Raw genomic sequence first — 18,236 nt, forward strand, 5'->3', positions numbered from 1 at the left:
GCAGATTTGAGAAGCTGGCGGAGGACTGTAAGCGGAGCATGGAGACTCTGAAGCAGGCCTTTGCCCGGGGTCTCCCCACGCCCACTGCTCGCTTTGAGCAGAGAACCTTCAGCGTCATCAAGTAAGGCCCCTGAGACCACCCCCCCGCCCGGCCCTTTGGAGAGGGGTTTGTGCTCCCCGGAGGCCAGCAGAGGACTTGCCTCTGGAGTAGAGTTTGGGGAGCTGGTGGGAGCACAGTGTGTGCAGGGGTCCTGAGGCCGACGTGACGCGCGAGTGAAGGACAGCAATGGGGTGTTGGCAGTGACGCGTTTGGAAACGGGGATGATCTAGTGACTGCAGACATGGGCCTGGTCCCAAAGGCCTGGACAAGCCCGTGGGATGGTGATCTTGGTCCTGCCCCTGTTAAGTCTTCTTACGCCCCACGGAGTTGGGATTGTTTTTTCCCACTTACAGATGAGATTAGGTGCAGCCACTGGAATAACCTAAGATCACCATCTAGGATAACCCACACCCCTTACCCCGGCTCCCCTACATCTGCATAGCCTGGCTCCCTATCGCTTCATCTCCTCCCACTGTCCCCACTTCACTCACCTCCTGCCACATAGACCTCTTTTTGGTCAATCAGACACACCAGTCGTGTTCCCACTCAGGGCCTTTGCACCAGCTGTTTGCTCAGACTCTCTCATGCAGGTTACCGTGTAGCGGCCTCCTCTTGACGTTCAGAGTCACCTGTGATGTTACCTCCCCTGAGAGGCCCTCCCTGATCACTCTGTCTAAAGCAGCCCCTCCTGAGCACACTCCACTCTCTCCCCCGTTTTAATTCTCTGCAGAGTTGTTGTTGTTTTGTTTGCTTATTTATATATTCATGGGTCATCTGTCCACTCAGCTAGCCCCGGCTCCATGAGCAAAGGCATGGCGTCTGCCTCGTTTACTTCTGTATCCCCAGCAGTGAAGACACTGGCTGGCATATAGTAGATGCTCAAGAAATACTGTCAAAGAAAGAGAAGGTCCCACAGCAGCTAGGGCCACTGGCTGGTGCAGAGTAAGTCCCAAATAAATATGTGCAGAGTGGAGAAAGACTCAAAAGGTAGCCAGCGGTGGACCTAGATAGAGAATTCTAGTCTGTCTGATCCTAAAACTCAAGCCTAGGAGCTGAGACACCCCTGAGAGAAGGGGGGAAGGCAGAGAAGGCGGGCAGGCAGTGGCACTGAGGTACCTCTGTCTCTTGCCCGCCCTCCTGGAAGGATCTTCCCTGACCTCAGCAGCAACGACATGCTCCTGTTCATTGTGAAGGGCATCAACTTGCCCACACCCCCAGGTGAGGGGGCGTCAGGCAGGGGTGGGGCCGTGGGGTCCACCCCTCTGCCCAGCTCTGACCCTCGTTTGCCCACAGGGCTGTCCCCCGGTGACCTGGATGTCTTTGTTCGGTTCGACTTCCCCTATCCCAATGTGGTATGTGGGGAGCTGAGGGACGGGCTCAAGCCCCATCAGGCCCGGGAGTGAGTCTGGCAGGGGTTCAAGGGCAGGCCTCAGCCCCTGAGCTTTCTCGCTTCCTGTCTGGTCATAGGAAGAAGCTCAGAAAGACAAGACCAGTGTGATCAAGAACACAGACTCCCCTGGTGAGCCTTGGGCGGGAGGCAGCCCTCCTCAGAAAGCCCATGAGACCATAGCCTGACCCCTCCCTCCTCCCTCCCTCCTCCCTCCCTCCTCCCTTCCTCCTTCCCTGGGCAGAGTTCAAGGAGCAGTTCAAACTCTGCATCAACCGCAGCCACCGTGGCTTCCGAAGGGCCATCCAGACCAAAGGCATCAAGTTCGAAGTGGTCCACAAGGGGTAAGCTGGGGCCGCAGGTGCTGCAATGGGCTCTAGAGGAGGGGGAGCTTCCCTGGGCCAACCACCCTGTCCCCTCTCACACACACACAGGGGGCTGTTCAAGACCGACCGGGTCCTGGGCACAGCCCAGCTGAAGCTGGACGCCTTGGAGACAGCATGCGAGGTCCGGGAGATCCTTGAGGTGAGCGGTGGACATTCGTCTGAACGCTCCGGTGTGGCCGTGCCACTCGTGAGCACCACCCAGGTGCTGCCTGCCCCGAGCCCCCAAGGGTCCCCTCTGCTGACCCAGCCCCTCCCCGGGAGTCCCAGACCTCCCTGCTACCCAGCCTTAAATACCCTGAGCACCCTGCTCCATTATGAGCAGCCGGTGTGTCAGCCGTACCCATGGACTCGTATTTTGGAAATTGCTTTGGTCTCCCTGAGCCCAGCCCTGAGCCTCCAGCCGCTGCCTGCTTCCTAACAGGCTCCCCTCACCCCGACCCAGGTCCTGGATGGTCGCAGGCCCACAGGGGGGCGGCTGGAGGTGACGGTTCGGATTCGGGAGCCGCTGACGGCCCAGCAGTTGGAGACGACAACTGAGAGGTGGCTGGCCATCGACCCCGTGCCAGCAGCTGTGCCCGCAGTGAGACCCCTGCCCATCAGCAGCCCCAGGGAAGGAGGGAGGCTTGGTTCAAGGCGGCCAAGGCTCACAAGACTGGTTCTGTCCTCTGAAGCAGGTTGCTGGGCCCAAAGGGAAAGCCCCTCCCGTGCCTGCTGCTATGAGGGAGCCAGGGAGCAGGTAGGTGGCTGGGCCCGGCTGTGCTGGAGAGAGAACCCCCTTCTTCTTATCTCAGCCTGTCCTGGACAACTTCCTATCAGGCACAGATTGGAGCATGTCTCTCCCCTGCTTCAAGACCTTTCCTGGCTTCCCGTCTCCTGGAGCGTGTAGTTTAAACTCCTCAGCTTGATCTTTAAGACCTTTTGTGATCTCCGTCAATATCTCCAGCCTTCTCTCTCCCCGCTTCCTCCTGTTGGTTCATGGATATGCTTAGTTTTCACTGACCTCTGGGCTTCTCTGTGTTACAGTGTCCTGAGCACCCCTATCCCCACACTGTCTCCTTGCTCCTCTGCCCAACTCTGACTCCTTTGGGTCCCAACCTGGTTGGTCCACAGATACGCTTAGTTTTCACTGACCTCTGGGCTTCTCTGTGTTACAGTGTCCTGAGCACCCCTATCCCCACACTGTCTCCTTGCTCCTCTGCCCAACTCTGACTCCTTTGGGTCCCAACCTGGCTCTCACCTCCTCCAGGAAGCCCTCCCTGACACCTGGCCTCACAGTTGCCTGGTTGTACAACCATCGTCCCTGTTAGGCTGTGGACCCGGCAACACAGGGCTGGGCCTGGCTTGTCTCCCACCGTTCCCCGGTGCCCAGTGTGTCTGTTGAATTAATGGGGTCGGGGATGGGCGATCCCTGCAGCCCCTCACCCCTCCCCACCCCGTAGATCAGCCCGGCCCCTGCATAGTCTCAGCGTGCTGGCCTTCGACCAAGAGCGTCTGGAGCGGAAGGTGGGTACCCATCCTGCAAGGCTCAGTGGGGCAGGATTGGGGGTCTGCAGACCCGGGCAGGGCCCTCACAACTCCCTCTGCACCCCCGCCCCCAGATCCTGGCCTTCAGGCAGGCACGGCGGCCGGTGCCCCCCGAGGTGGCCCAGCAGTACCAGGACGTCATACAGCGCAGCCAGTGGCAGAGGGCACAGCTGGAGCAGGGGGGCCCCGGCATCCGGCGGGGTAGGATCTCAGGGATGTGTGTGTGGGGGAGGGGCGAGGCAGGGGGCCCCGTCGTGACCCCCTCCGTCCCTCAGAGTACATGGCCCAGCTGGAGCGGCAGCTGCAGTTCTACACAGAGGCCGCCCGGCGCCTGGGCAATGATGGCAGCAGGGTGAGCCGCAGGCGGGCCGGGCGGGCGGGCATCAGGGGGCCGGGGGGCCAGGGCTGCCGGGGGCTGCCCACTGACCACCTGTTGGCCCCCCAGGAGGCTGCCAAGGAGGCACTGTATAGACGGAACCTGGTCGAGAGTGAGGTGAGAGGCTTGGGTATTGGGGACAGGGTGGGCAGCTGTGGCCATGTCCCCCACCCTGACCCCGGCGGCCTCTCCCCTCAGCTGCAGCGGCTCCGCAGGTGAGGGGCCGAAGGGGCGGGCGGCCCCTGGAGAGCCGGGAGCGGGCCCAAGGCCCCGGCGCTGGGAGGAGCTTACACGGCCACAGCCTCAGACCAGACAAGTAGACAATCAGTGGACAAGCGGCTCTGGATGGACACGTTCCCCCGGCTGGGCCCACCTGGCCCGACTGGAGCCTCCCTGGCAGGGGATATTGGGGGCGGTGTCCGCCAGCCTGTGTGTGCCCCTCACCTAGGCCTGGCCAGGTGGGCCCCAGAGAGTCCGTTTGCACAGCCCAGGGGTGTGCGGCCCCTTGCCTGCCTCCGAGGTGGGAGGGCAGCTAGGACCAAACCTCAAGGGCCCCTGCAAGCACTTTAGTTCCAGCCCCTCCCCAGCCTTAACCCTGACGCCCACCCACACCCCAAAGAAGCCACTGAGGCCAGCCAGAGCCCAGCTGGCTCCCCAGAGGGTTGCCCTGGCCCAGCTGGGCCCCCAGGGCTGACACATGGAATAAACAGCCAGGGCCATACCTGGCTCACTCTGTCCCGCCTTTGTTTCTTGCTCCTGCCCTCAGTGCCTGGACTGGGTCTCCTTCACAGCTCCCCTGGGGGCTGATGGAGAGGTGCCTGCGAGGGGAGCAGGCTGGCAGGGGGTGTGCCCGTGAAGGATGTGTGCTACGCGCACACTTGCCGCGAGGACGTGTGTGAAGGCCTGTGCACGTGTCATGAGCGTCTGTGGCCCACCTGAGGGCATCTGCGAGTGTCTCTTCAGCTGGTGGCCTTGGGCGTATCTGGGTTTACACGTGTGGTCAGGTCATACGTGGTGGTGCTTGGTGACCCGTGTGTGTCTCAGGGCCTTGACAGCCAGCCCTGCCGCTCACCGGCCACAGGACCTGGGCCAAACTGCCTGACCCACTTAGCATCCCAGAGCTTCAGCTTCCTCTGCTGGACGCAGGGAAGATGAGAGCCCCCTCCCACAAGCCGAAGGGCTCCCGGTCGGTGGTGAACACTTGAAAGGGCTAGGCTTTTTGTTGTTGTTGTTGGCTGCACTTAGTTCCCCATCCAGGGATCGAACCTGCGCCCCCTGCAGTGGAAGCGCGGAGTCTTAACCACTGGACGGCGAGGGAGGTCCCGGGCTAGGCTTTATTGTTGCTGTGTCCATCTGCACAGGCAGTGGGGGAGTGTCCAGCAGCGTTGGAGTTGCCCGCACACCCAGTGTGCGAGCTGCACGCTTCAGTCTCTCCCCGGGCTCCCTGTGTGTCGAGGTGGCACCCCTGTCCCAGCATCCTGGCCAGCATGGGTTAGGCAGGCCCAGCTCTCCAGGCCTGGGAGAGCCAGCTCAAGGCCCCAGGTTGGGCGCTGTCTCCTTAGTCCACGGCCCAGCAGAGCCCCAGGTGTCTGGGCTGCTCAACTGGGCCCCTCCAGGCTCAGGGGCCCTCTGCCCGGGGCCGACGTGGGGCTGTGGGCGGCAGCTGGACCAGGACTGGCTCAGGGTTACCCGTTGTGTCCACCAGGCGAAGGTGCGGGAGGCCCAGGAAGGCCTCGGGCGCTATGCTGGTCGTGTGAAGCCTGTTGGCCCTGGACCGAGAGGTGGGCGTGAGGGCGTTTTTGAGGGGAGGTGCCCCCCCCAGGCCTGCTCACGTCCCCCACAGCCCTCCCTTGTCCACCTGGAGCCACCTGGCCCTGCCACCCTCGGGGCACCTGAGGAAGAGGGCACGTAGGCGGGGCGTGCTGAGGAAGGCTTCGGGGCCCACGTGGCTGATGCGGTTGCCCTGCAGGTGCAGCTCCTCAAGGGCCTCGGGCAGGTCGGGGGGCACGAAGGACAGCTCGTTGTGGCTGAGGTCCAGCACCTGGGCAGGCGGGCAGAGATGGCGCCGTGGCGGCCCCAGGCCCTGGGCCACCCATTTAGCCAAGCCCCAAACTGCTCTCCTCCCAGCCCGGTCCTTCCGCCTCCTCCCTCAGCTGCCTTGTGGCCGCCAAATCCTGCCCTCAACAGAGGTAAACTGAGTCCCCTCTGGGGCAGGCCCTGTTCTAGGTGGTGGGGGCCCGGACAGGCAGGGTCCCTGCCTGCTGTGGGAACCGTTGATTCAGTTAATCCCTCACAAAGACGGTACTCGCTTTACCTCCTCGTGCCCTTCTAACAATTGTTTGCTCATGAGTGTTGCTGACTCTTTCTCCCTAGGATGTTTGTGCCACGGGCCAGGAGCTGTGTCCTTCTGTGCCCAGTGGCATCTCCAGGACCTAGAATAGCGCCTGGCACCCACAGATGCCCTAATTTCTGTGGCATCAACAGCGCTCAGAAGGAGCTGGAGGCTGGGGAGGGGGAGGGGCGGTCGTGGAGGACCAGGGGGCAGGGGCAGCACAGGCAAAGGCCCGGAGGCTGGGTCTGTCTTATCCACCCCAGGGCTGGCCTGCAGTGTGGGAGCGCTCTTTCTGGCATCTCAGGGCCTTGCAGGGGAGTTGCCGGGCGGGCAGGCCGGGGAGTGGAGGGGCCGTGGGGACACCCGCGGGCATTCAGTGTGGCCAAGCGGCCCAGCCCTGACCTGGAGGGCCCGCAGCTCGTGCCAGGTGCCAGGCCCGATGTCACCCACACGCAGCCGGTTATGCGCCAGGCAGAGCTCCTGAAGCTGGTCCAGGCCGGCCAGTGGCTCAGGCTCGAGGGCCCGCAGCTGGTTTCGCTGCAGCCGCAGGGTGTGCAGGCTGGCGGGCAGGCCAGAGGGCAGCAGGGTCAGCTGGTTGCCGGCCAGATCGAGGCTGCGCAGGGCCCGCAGCCGGTGGAAGGCCCGGCGGTGCACGCAGGCGCTGGCCAGGCGGTTATAGGCCAGGTTGAGCTCAGCCAGGCCGGGCGTGGCGGCCAGATCGTGGGCACCCAGCGCGGTCACGCGGTTGTGGGGCAGCACCAGGGCCCGCAGGCGGCGGGGCAGCGCCTGGGGCACACGGTCCAGCCCGTTGCCGTAGAGGTGCAGCGTGTGCAGGCCCCGCAGCGGCCGCAGTGCCCCGGCCGGCAGCCCTGCCGCCCCCAGCTGGTTGTGCTGCAGCAGCAGGTAGCGCAGCCCTCGCAGGCCGCGCAGCCGGGCAGCCTCCACCCGGCGGATGCGGTTGCGGCCCAGGTGCAGCACGGCCAGGGTGTGCGGCAGGCCGGCGGGCACCGCGGCCAGCTGGTTGTGGGACAGGTCCAGGTACTCGAGGCAGTGCAGCTTGCTGGCAGGAGAGAGAGGGTCGGCGTCGGGCTGGGCACCCAGAGTGGGGGGCCGGGTGGATCTTGGTGGGGGGGTGTTGAGGACTGGTCCTGAGAGACGTAAGCTGGAGATTCCAACTTGGGGGTGATGAGTTGAGAGATCTGGGTAGGAGGTAAACCTGGGGGTGATCAGGGCAGATTCCAGCCTGAGGGTTAGACGTAGGGGTGACCAGGACAGAGTCCTGGGTCTGAGATGTTCATGTGGCAGCCGTGTCGTTGGGTAGTAGGACCGAGGCACAGGGTGGTTGGAGACAAGGATGCTGCCAGGTGCTTGGCTGAGCCTGGCCCATCGTAGGCGCTCACCAAGTGAGGCCTTGAGTTAGGAGTCATACAGAGGTGGGGGATGGAGGCCTGGGCCCCCCAGATGCTGAATCCTCAGCCCCTACTGCCGGCTCGAGGCCGCACCCCCGGACCCCCTGTCCCCAGGCCCCACCTGAACGTGGTGGCATCCAGGCCGCTGTCCGTCAGCTGGTTGTGCTGAAGGTAGAGCTCACGGAGGTGGGTCTGGCGACTCAGGGCTCCTCGGGGCACCTTGCAGATGAGGTTGTTCTGGGAAGGGGGCAGATCATGAGACTGAGGGTCCGGGACAGAGAGCAGTGGGGAGCCACAGAGGGCTCTTGAGTAAGGGACGAGGAGCTCGCTTGAGCCAGGCTGCCCACAGAGAGCTTGTGAGCGACCAGTGCCAGTGGAAGAGACTCAAAGACATTTCTGACGACTGGGATAACAAGGAGGTGGCGGGGTCCCCCAGGAGAGAGGTGCAGGGAGCCCAGGGAGGTGGGGACACGGGGATGGTGAGGTGAAGGAGGGGCACCTGCAGGTGGAGCCGCTCCAGCGAGGACGGCAGGCTGGGCGGCACATAGCTGAGCCGGTTGCTGGAGAGACTGAGGGTGACGACTGCCTGGGAGCCGTGGAAGGCGTCGGGGGGCAGGCCCGCGTTGCTCAGCTGGTTGTTGTGGAGGTACACAGACCTGAGGGGAGCCAGGCTCCGGCCACCAGCCCCGCCCTGGCCTCCCCACCGCCCCGCACCCCAGCTCAGGGCCACCTTCAGTGTGTGTGAGAGAGAGAGAGAGAGAGAGAGTGTGTGTGTGTGTCTGTGTGTCTGTGTCTCTGTGTCTCTGTGTGTGTGTCTGTGTATGTCTGTGTGTGTGGGGGGGGTGTGGGTGAGCGTGCGTGCTCTCTGCTTCAGTCTTGAGTTCTCCAAACAGAGCATCCAGGGCCCTGTCTCCCCACCAGACCCCCCCAGGGTGGAGAGTGACCCCAGGCATATCTGAGACCCTTGGGGCCTGGGCTGGGCCAGGGGCTACCTGAGCGCCGGCTTCTCCCCAAAGGTGAGCGGAAAGATCTCCGTCACTTCGTTAGCAGCCAGATCCGCGACACGGAGGGAGCGGGGCAGAAACTGGGGGGCCACAGAGAGCTGCGGGAGCAGAGCTGCACTGGTCCTGGTGGCCCCCCTCCTGCACCCCGCCCCCCGCTGTCCCATCTACACTCTGTGCTACGTGACCCCAGCCCGGCTGCCCCGTGTGTGTGTGTGTGTGTGTGTGTGTGTGTGTGTGTGTGTGTGTGTGTGTGTGTGTGTGTGTGTGTCTCACCTTGTTGTGGGCCACGTAGATGTGCTGCAGCTCTGTGTGTGTGTGTGTGTGTGTGTGTGTGTGTGTGTGTGTGTGTGGCTCACCTTGTTGTGGGCCACGTAGATGTGCTGCAGCTGCGTGAGGGACTCGAAGGCCTCGTCAGGCAGGCCTGGGAATGAGGTGGGCGGTGAGGGGACCGCTGGTGTGGGCTGGGGGCAGGGCGGAGTCTGTGCTCCCACCCAGCCAGGGACTGGCAGAGGCTGCTCCAGGCCCCGCCCCCGACGTCCTCAAAAGCCACAGCCCCCGCCCCCCATCCCCTGAGTTTCCATCCTGCTCAGCGAAGGGCAGTGCTGGGAACTGCTGCAGACCTGCCCGCAGACCGAGCTGGGGAGGGAGAGGGCAGCGGGGGCCGCGGTGGGGAGGGGCCGCCTCCCGTTGTCCCCCTCACCCTCGGAGGAGATGAGGTTGTTGTGGAGATTGAGGGTCCGCAAGCCGCTGAGGCGTGACAGCTCGTTGTAGGGGAGTTCCTGGAGCTGGTTGTTCTGTGGGGCAGGGAGGGGGGCGCTCACACCCTGACCCCCATGACCCTGGGCCCTGCTTCTCAGCTTCCCGTCAGCCTAAGCAGTGAGCTCTGACACCCCACCACCCTCTACTTGATCCCAAATGCCTTCTTACCTCGGAACAACCCTGTAACCAAAAAGAGAGTGGCCCCCAGCGCCCCATGCACCCCTACAGTTGATCTCAAATGCCCCGCCACGCTGACCCCAAGCAACCCCGTAATCACCAGACGTTGACCTCCCCGACACCCCTAAACCCTCAGCCCCTCCCACTTCCAATATCTATGCCCCCACCCTCCTCTCACCGGACACACAGAGCCCTGCACCCTCCTCAAGGCCAACTCGCATCAGTGCCAAGACCCTCACGCCCAGTGCCTCACCCCTGCACGTGGACCCCACACCCCATCACCCTCAACCCAACCACTCCCCAGGCTCCCCGCTTTCCCTGGGAGCTACCCTGCCCCCCCCCCCCCCCCCAGGCCCCACCTGCAGGGAGAGGTGTTGAGCTGCCCTGGTGATGTTGTCCGGGAACACCCGAAGGTCCAGGCCGGCACAGTCCACTGTGTCAGCCCGGGGGCAGGAGCAGCGTGGGGGGCAGGCCCGGGGCGGGGGCTGCGAGCCCTCCCCCAGGTGGGGGAACGAGGCGTCCTCCATGCCGAGGGCGGGTGGGGGCCCGGGCAGCAGCAGGCACGGCAGCAGCAGGCTCAGCCACTGGGAGTTGAGGGACGGCTCAGGGTGTCCCCAGGCTGGGCACCGGGTCACCATGGCGACAGGAGCATCCCCGTATGGAGGGGGGCGGGCAGGCAGGCCCCACCCTCAGACCCTCCCATGCCCCAACTTACCATAGCCAGCCCCAGGTCTGCCGTCTTGCCGGAACTGCTGACCAGGGCTCCCTAATGGAAAGCAGGCGGTCACCTCCTGGAGGTTCTGCTGTGGCCGCCACCGCCCCCCATCTCTTGGCACTGGCCACCCTCCCCCCCGCCAGCCTGTTTACCCAGGGGCTCAGGGGAGCTGGCCCACCCTTTCCCCACCCTGCGGAGGGCAGGCAGGCGCCGGATGGGGTGGAGAGGACAGGCCAGCCTGTCCCCTCGGTCCCACCCACCTCCCCCCAATCCTCTGCGCTCCCCCCCACCCGCCGCCTCCCCAGCTCTGCTTGCGTAACCTCGGCCAGCCTGGGCCGGGCCACAGGAGCGAGGAATGTTTGGGGGAAAGCTGAGATTTGCCCTGTCTGGTATTTGGGCCAACCGCAGGAGTAGGGGTGGGGGCAGAGGAGTGGAGGACGCTTCAGGGCACAGGAGGGTCCCCAAGGAACCGGGGCTGGCAATGATGGGTCAGGGCAGGCCTGGGCTCAGCCTACCAGTCCAGACACCGGTCTGGGGGCTCCCAGCCAGCTCTGCCATCTGGGCCCCTCCTCCCCCCTGCCAGCTGGCCTCACTGGCAGCCAGGCTCCCCCATCCCCAAATAGCCACAGCCGCCGCCCAAAAGGAAGTTACACGTATTGAGGCACCAGCCTGTTGGTTAAGGATGTGCGCTCAGTGGCAGCCTGCCTGGGCTTGAACCTGGGCTCTGCCACCTCTCCAGGCCTTGGTTTCCCGCTCTGCAAAGTGGGGGAATGGTTGCCTCGCCTCCCGGGAGTGGTGTAAGGATTAAATGAAATCATGCATAAGAAGGGGGTGAGACAGTGCCCAGCACATGCCAGGCCCTCAACAGCAGAGCAGAAGTGTGTGCTGAGGGCTGAGGAAGCCCAGCTCTGCCCCAGGTCCGATCCCCCGAGACACGCCACTTACCCGCGAGACTTCAGACAAGTCATTTTCCTGCCAAACCTCAGCTTTCCCACGCATGAAATGGAGCTGACAGAAGACCCCTCCTCAAAAGGCGGTCACAAGGCAAAGGCAGGTAGTGGGCAGAAAGTTCCAAGCAGAGCATCTGCCCCACAAGTGCTCAGCTTGGGTCAGAGTGGCTGATGGGCTGCTCAAACGGCATGAAGGAGATTGGGGTCCCTCAGAAACAGATTGAGATGAGGACTGAGTGCATTTCTCTGGGAGACAGCAGCTGTAGGGGAGCAGGGATGTGGCAGAGAGAAGGAAGGGAGCAGTCATGAATCGATGAGTTATCACTGGGGTAATCAACTTGCCTGGAACTTGCCAACTTTAGCTCTCAAAATCCTGCATCTGGGGAACCCTCAGTCCTGGTCACATTGGGATAGCTTGGTCACTCTTATAATTAAGCAAATTCTCACTATAGGCAGCTGGGGTTCAGTCCCGCTGGGGAACACTGGGGGATCAGAGTCATCTCACCCGAGGGGTGAGAGAGCTGGGGTATTGATCCTCCAACTCTCTCCATCAGTCACTGGTTGAGGGCTGCCCCCAAGGGATCTGAATTCCCTGGCAGTTTGGGTAGAGCAGACTCCAACCCTAAAGAGATATTACATGCCTGCTGGTGAGGCCGGAGGGGGGCATGGTAGGCCCCAGACAGCACCAACTACAGGGGGCTTGGGGGGGTGTCAAGCCATGGGGTGATGGAAGTGAAGTATAGCAGGTGGGCGGGAAGAAGGGACTAAGACGTGGAAGAATGATGGAGACAGAGGGTGTCTGTATTATTAATCCCTCTTCCACAGAGGAGGAAACTTGGACCCAAAAATGTAGTCATTTGACCACGTTTCCCAGGACTGTGCGGCCTCAAGAGAGGGGTCCCTCAGGGCTAGGACAGAAGACATGTCTTAGCTTCGACCAGAAGAGAACAATGGGCCCCACTCCAAGCTCTCCCTGTGGGACTGACCACCACTAGCTTGGACATTGTGTAGAAGCCCCTTAGTCTCCCTAACAGAGTAATGCGGACAGCCCCACAGAGCTCCTGAACTACTGCACTGATCCTAACCCCAGGGAAGTGGCAATGAGAACCAAGCTGTGTGAGTTTCTGGCAGCCCTCTTAAAGTTGCAAAGGATAGAGAATCCAAGCCAAACTAACTAATACAAACAAGGGTATTTATTAACTCATGAATGGAAATGTTGGGGGGCTGTCCTTCAGGCATAGCTGGATCCAGGGACTCAAATGACACCTTCAGGATGGAGTCTCTCTCTACCTCTCAGCTCTACTGGCAGGATTCTCTGTGCAGTGCCAAGATATCTCCAGCTTTAGTCCAGCTGAAAGCCCCAAGGTTATATGTCATTGGCCTAGCTTTGGTCACATGTCCATCTGGAATCAGTCCCTGTGGCCAGAGAGATGGAATGTGCTGATTGGCTAGGAACATAATCACCACTCTTGTAAATGACCCACTGGCTTTATCTTCCTGCAACAAACTCCCTTCTCTACACTCTACTCTGCCCTGCCCTGCCCAGGAGGGAGTTCTGCAGGGACAGCAAAGGAGTATGGTCCACCAGTGTAGAGCCTGGCAGAAACAGCATTTAGTACACCTTTATGAAATGCATGTAGAATTGTGTCTGTACGTGTGGGGAAGTTTGCATGGGGAGGGGCTGTTGGTGTCTCTTGGTTTCCCTGAGGCTCTGATCTCAGAGTAGGGATGACTGTGGAGTCAGCAGGTTGCAGGAACACTGTGGGCAGCTGGTGCAGCAATCTGGTCTTATTTTGGTTGGTGGGAAGAAGAGGCAGGGTTGATGTAGGAGAGAGCAAGAAGCTGATGGAAAATGCAGTTTTTTCCCAATTAGAAGAGGAAAGGAGGGGTCTTAACTCAGTAGCAGTTAATGATCCCAAGGCACACCTTGGGCCTACCCCTCCTCATCCTATGATGGCATCCAGCCTTGAGACACAGGCTAAGGCCAAATTCCTCAGTCAGCCTTCATCTGGCTGATAAGCCCCTCAGGATCTGGACCCAGTCCATAAAATTACTGATATTTAGCCAGGCATATGGCTGCCTAGAATAAAGAACTACATTTCCTAGGCTCCCTTGCAGGTGGATGTGGCCATATGTAAGCAGAAGTGGTATGTACAACTTTGAGGAAAGAGGGGTGCTTTTCTGTTTCCTACTGATGGAATGTAGATGTGATGGCTGGAACTCCGTCAGCCATTTTGGGCCATGACATTGCCTTGGGACTAGGGGCCTTGAATGGTGGAGCAACAAGATAGCAGGAACCTGGGTCTCACATACCATGGAAGGCTGTGCTACCCATGGACTGACCAGTGTTTTGATCACCTCCTATTGACTCCATTGGTGAAAGAGGAATCACATGCCCTAAATAGTACAAGATGGCCAAACACATGACACCTAATATGGATGGATGAGATCATCTGATGATTAGTTAGTCACATTCGCAGGCCAGAATTGGAGGAGGGCACTGAGCCACATGGTTGGGGGTGCACTCAGCAGCTGAACAGAGAAGCAGGGGCTGTGGGAGATGGGCTTGGTAGTGACAAAAGGGAGGGGTGACCTCTGGTTCCCATCAGAGGATGTGATTGTCTTGTTTGAATAATTTCTCAGTCTGGCAGAGAGGTGAAACCCATTAGGTCAAGGACCACATGGGGTGTGGCTGGTCTGGCTGATAGAGAAACAAGTCAGGTGTTTGGGGGTGGGGATGCATATCTGACAAAAGCAGGGAAACACAGTTAGACCTTTGAGGCCTTAGGAGGCTCAAAGATATCAAAGCAGCCCCTGGAATTTCAGGCTTTTCCAAACAACCAGCGCCAGTCATTTTGACCAGGCGTGAAAAAGAGGTATCTCTCTTGTTTAAGCCACCATTTCTCTCTCTTTTATTTCTTCTCTCCCCCACCACCCTTTTCTTTCCTTTTTTCTCTTTTTTTTTTGGCTGTGCCTGAACAGGGATTGAACCCACACTACCTGCAGTGGAAGCGCAGAGTCCTAACCACTGGCCCACCAGGGAATTCCCTCCCTTCCTCTCACCTCACTGTAGAGCCACAGCATGGATGATGTTCACCAGGAGAAAGTCTAGAAGGAAAACAGAAGGGAGTCCAAGGGAGACCCCCGAGGGATGCTTATGCTTGAGGGGTGGGCAGAAGAGAAGCCAGCGATGGCCATGGAGAAGGAGGGTCGGAAAGGAACCTGACAGTATCTGGTAAAACTGAAGATGTGCCTGCCACGTACTGGTTGGTGATGGTTAAATGTGTCAAATATAAAATCATAGGATAACATTTTATTGGGTCATGGGACCCCCCCCAGATTAAACGTTCTTTCTGGGCACATCTGTGAGGGTGTTTCCAGGGGAGCTTAGCATGGGTATCAGTGGACTCAGTAAACTCAGTGACCCTCCCCATCCTGCCTGGGCATCATCCAATCTACAGCAGCTCTGAAGAGAATGAAAGACGCAGGAAGGAGGAACTCACCCCTTTTCTCTTGTCCTGCCTGCCTGCTTGAGCTGGGACATCAGTCTTCTCTTGCCCCAGGACTGGGAAGTATGCCATCGGCTCCCCTGGTTCTCAGGCCTCAGACTGGAATTATTCCACCGGTTTTCCCGGGTCCCCAGCTTCCAGACAGCAGCTTGTGGGGCTTCTCATCCTCCATAATCACTTAAGTCGATTCCTCATGATAAATCTCCTTTTATTTATATAGATTTTACATAAATACATAAAATATATAAATATAAAAAATATAAATTTAAATATATGTAAATACATACATACCTACATATATATGTAAAAGGATATATATATAGCAAGTGTATTATATATATCCATATATACTATATATACACATATTTTATATATATACACGCACACACATTTTATATATCTTTGTGTGTGTGTGTGTGTATATATATATATATTTCCTTGAACTGCATGTGTCCACTTATACACGGATTTTTTTTTTTTTTTTCGCGGTACGCGGGCCTCTCACTGCTGTGGCCTCTCCCGTTGCGGAACACAGGCTCCGGACGCGCAGGCTCAGCGGCCATGGCTCACGGGCCCAGCCGCTCCGCGGCATGTGGGATCCTCCCGGACCGGGGAGGTGTCCCCTGCATCGGCAGGCGGACTCTCAACCACTGCGCCACCAGGGAAGCCCTTATACATGGATTTTTCTCACTAAATTTGTGCTACAGTACCACACCATGGTGGGCTGAATCTGTAGATCCGGAACCTTGGATTTGAAGGGCCAACTGTAAACTTATACACGGATTCTTGACTATGCAGAGGGTCAGCGTCCAAACCCTCACACTGTTCAAGGGTCAAATGTATATACGTATATATTGGGCAGGCAAGATCATTCCACATAGCAAGCAACCCCAACAGTTAGTGACTAACATCAGAGTCGGGCATCCCCACACCGCGACCTCAATAGATCAGCAGCAGGGCCTCAGAGCCACAGTCACTCTGCGATCCAGTCCAACAGAGACTGCATTGGCTTGAACAGCAGCCTCTGCGTGGCTGGCGCAGTTGAAGAGAGAGACTCCCCATCACTTTTGCAGGGCTTCCACTCTGAAGGGCCCCCCTACCCTCCTGCTCGCGTCTCATTGGCAAGGATTAGTCACGTGGTCCTGCGTGACCCCAGGGAAGGGAGAAATCGGCGGGGGCTGGGCGGGGCACCGGGTTGGGGAAGAGGAGCAAGTGGGATATTCGGAATAGTACCCTCTCTGCGACACCCAAGGACCAGCCATCTCTTCTTACTCAGCCCCCACACGTATGCACAAGGACGTTCCCTGCAGGCTCGTTAACTGGAATAAGAATTCTCTCTTGCTCTCCATCTCACAAGGCTGGCAACTTCACTTCATTTCCGCAGAGAACCCCCACCCCCCTCACCAAATCTCCTGATCAGAAGCCATTTTTTTGACTCTGTTTCCTCTTCCCTGCCTTATTTTTCTTCCTGGCATTTCTCACATCCTAATTTATATTTCTGCCCACTGGCCGTCTCCCCCACCTGAATATTAGCTGCATGGAGGTGGGCACCAATGTCTCCCCAAACCTAGAACACTGCCTCCTGGGTACCAGGTGATCCATGAACATGTGTTGTGTGAGCGAGTGAAAAAAATCCCGTAAGAGGGGAATAGATAAACAGACAAAAAAAAAAAAAATGTGTCCTATTAAAATAATAGACAGCAAGATCTACGTCGCACAAGGGACTCTATCTACACATATTGTATTCATTTCCTGTGGCCATTGTAACCAATGACCACAAACTGGATGGCTTTAAACAACATCAACGGATTCATTTCAGAAGTCCAAATGATTTATTTGGACTTGTGGAGGCTAGAAGTCCGAAGTCGAGGTGTTGGCAGGGTTGGTTCCTTTCGGAGACTACTTTGTCTCTCTTCCAGTTTCTAGTGGTTGCTGGCAATCTTTGCTGTTCCTGGGTTTGTAGCTGCATCATGCAAATCTCTGCCTCAGTTTCCACGTGGCCTTTTCTTCTCTCTCTGTGTGTGTCTGTGTTTCTCCTCTTCTGTTTCTTTTAAGGATGCCGGTCATTGGATTTAGGGCACACCCGGTTAATCCAGGATAATCTCAGAATCCTTCATTTAAGTATATCTTTTTTTCCCAGTAAGGTCATACTCACATGTTCTGGGGGTTAGGACGTCAGCACATCTTTTTGTGGATCACCATTCAAACCACTATCTGGATTAGTGTGAGTCGAGCTAATCTTGTGAGAAAAAAAACGTTGCAGAGCCAGGCTAACAATAGCGATCATTTTCATAAACTAAACATTTTCATAAGTTGGCTGTCTCTGAGGGGAGAACTGGGTGGCTGGTGCTGAGAGGTGAGGGGGCTTGCCACCAAATATCCTTGTATATCTGTTGAATAAAAAATTTGATTGAGATATAGATGACATACAATAAAAATGAAAATATTTAAAGCATACATGAGTCAAAACTCATTTCTGCCACTGGAGATATCATACTAAGTGAAGTAAGTCAGAAAGAGAAAGACAAATATCATATGATATCACTTATATGTGGAGTCTAAAATACGACACAAATGAACCTATCTATGAAACACAAACAGACTCACAGACATAGAGAACAGACTAGTGGTTGCCAAGGGGGAGGGGGTTGGAGGAGGGATGGAATGGAGGCTGGGGTTAGCAGATGGAAGCTTTTATATAGAATGGATAAGCAACAAGGTCCTCCTGTAGAGCACAGAGAACTATATTCAATATCCTGTGATAAACTATAATAAAAAATAATATTTTAAAAAAGAATGTATATATATGTATAACTGAATCACTTTGCTGTACAGCAGTAATTAACACATTGTAAATCAAATATACTTCAATTAAAAAAAAAACTTATCATTTCAAAACTCAACATGGATGCACCTGTGATGAAACTATCACCATGGTTTAGTGAACATTTCCATCACCCCCAAAAGTATCTTCATGCCCCTTTGTCAGCCTTCGCTCCCTCCCTCCCTTTACTCCCCACCCCAGGCAACCACTGGTCTGCTGTCACCATAGATTAGGTTGCATTTTCTAGAAATTAATATAAATGGAATCATAGAGTGTGTAATTTTTGTTGTCTGGCTTCTTCCATTTGGTAGCAGTTTCGAGGTTTATCCATGTTGTCAAATGTAACCATAGTGGTTTTTTTTTTAAATTAGGATATAATTGACATAAAACATAGTTTTACGTGTACCAGTTCGTTCTTTTCTATTACTTGATAGTATCCAGTGAATGGATAGACCAACATTTTTTTTTAATCACATGTTGATGGGCTTTTGGCTTGTTTCCCATTTTTGGATGATACAAATAAAGCTGCTGTGGACAGTCATATAAGAGTCTTTGAGTAAACATATGTCTTTTAAAAAAATAAATTTATTTTTATTTATTTTTATTTTTTAAAATTTATTTATTTTGGGGTGTGTTGGGTCTTCGTATCTGTGCGAGGGCTTTCTCTAGTTGTGGCGAGCGGGGGCCACTCTTCATCGCGGTGCGCGGGCCTCTCACTATCACGGCCTCTCTTGTTGTGGAGCACAGGCTCCAGACGCGCAGGCTCAGTAGTTGTGGCTCACGG

The 18,236-nt window shown here is 57.3% G+C and overlaps 2 protein-coding genes across 3 annotated transcripts; one reads left to right on the forward strand and one right to left on the reverse strand.

The window, feature by feature from the left end:
- Positions 1-6: 6 nt before the first annotated feature.
- LOC114485029 (coiled-coil and C2 domain-containing protein 1A) lies at positions 7-4,508 on the forward strand. Of its 2 annotated transcripts, none has more exons than XM_055082906.1 (13): positions 7-121; positions 1,245-1,318; positions 1,394-1,452; positions 1,568-1,619; positions 1,732-1,831; positions 1,922-2,012; positions 2,295-2,453; positions 2,548-2,609; positions 3,313-3,376; positions 3,472-3,598; positions 3,673-3,749; positions 3,843-3,890; positions 3,972-4,508. In XM_055082906.1, exons 1-13 carry the CDS (start codon positions 39-41, stop codon positions 3,990-3,992), a joined length of 1,017 nt encoding a protein of 338 aa, XP_054938881.1. In that variant the 5' UTR covers positions 7-38; the 3' UTR covers positions 3,993-4,508. The 2 variants fall into 2 exon arrangements, with proteins under 2 accessions (XP_054938881.1, XP_028341040.1); XM_028485239.1 differs by having other exon boundaries at positions 2,316-2,453; positions 2,545-2,609.
- Positions 4,509-5,229: 721 nt separating this feature from the next.
- Positions 5,230-10,092, reverse strand: PODNL1 (podocan like 1). The gene is made up of 9 exons (XM_007129447.4): positions 9,814-10,092; positions 9,219-9,312; positions 8,875-8,939; positions 8,507-8,616; positions 8,014-8,170; positions 7,636-7,751; positions 6,508-7,165; positions 5,666-5,814; positions 5,230-5,542 (listed from the first exon to the last, which is right to left on the reverse strand). The coding sequence occupies exons 1-9, from the start codon at positions 10,090-10,092 to the stop codon at positions 5,392-5,394; spliced, it is 1,779 nt and encodes a 592-aa protein (XP_007129509.4). The 3' UTR covers positions 5,230-5,391.
- Positions 10,093-18,236: the final 8,144 nt, after the last annotated feature.

Source organism: Physeter macrocephalus, unplaced genomic scaffold (assembly GCF_002837175.3).
Source record: "Physeter macrocephalus isolate SW-GA unplaced genomic scaffold, ASM283717v5 random_296, whole genome shotgun sequence".
Lineage (NCBI taxonomy): Eukaryota > Metazoa > Chordata > Mammalia > Artiodactyla > Physeteridae > Physeter > Physeter macrocephalus.

Coding starts and splice junctions, on each gene's coding strand:
- PODNL1 (XM_007129447.4), bottom strand. CDS start 10,092: ATGGTGACCCGGTGCCCAGCCTGGGGACACCCTGAGCCGTCCCTCAAC. Junction 8,940..9,218: donor CAACCTCATCTCCTCCGAGG/GTGAGGGGGACA, acceptor CCTCATTCCCAG/GCCTGCCTGACGAGGCCTTC. Junction 5,543..5,665: donor CTACGTGCCCTCTTCCTCAG/GTGCCCCGAGGG, acceptor CTCTCGGTCCAG/GGCCAACAGGCTTCACACGA.
- LOC114485029 (XM_055082906.1), top strand. CDS start 39: ATGGAGACTCTGAAGCAGGCCTTTGCCCGGGGTCTCCCCACGCCCACT. Junction 1,453..1,567: donor ACTTCCCCTATCCCAATGTG/GTATGTGGGGAG, acceptor GTCTGGTCATAG/GAAGAAGCTCAGAAAGACAA. Junction 3,750..3,842: donor TGGGCAATGATGGCAGCAGG/GTGAGCCGCAGG, acceptor TTGGCCCCCCAG/GAGGCTGCCAAGGAGGCACT.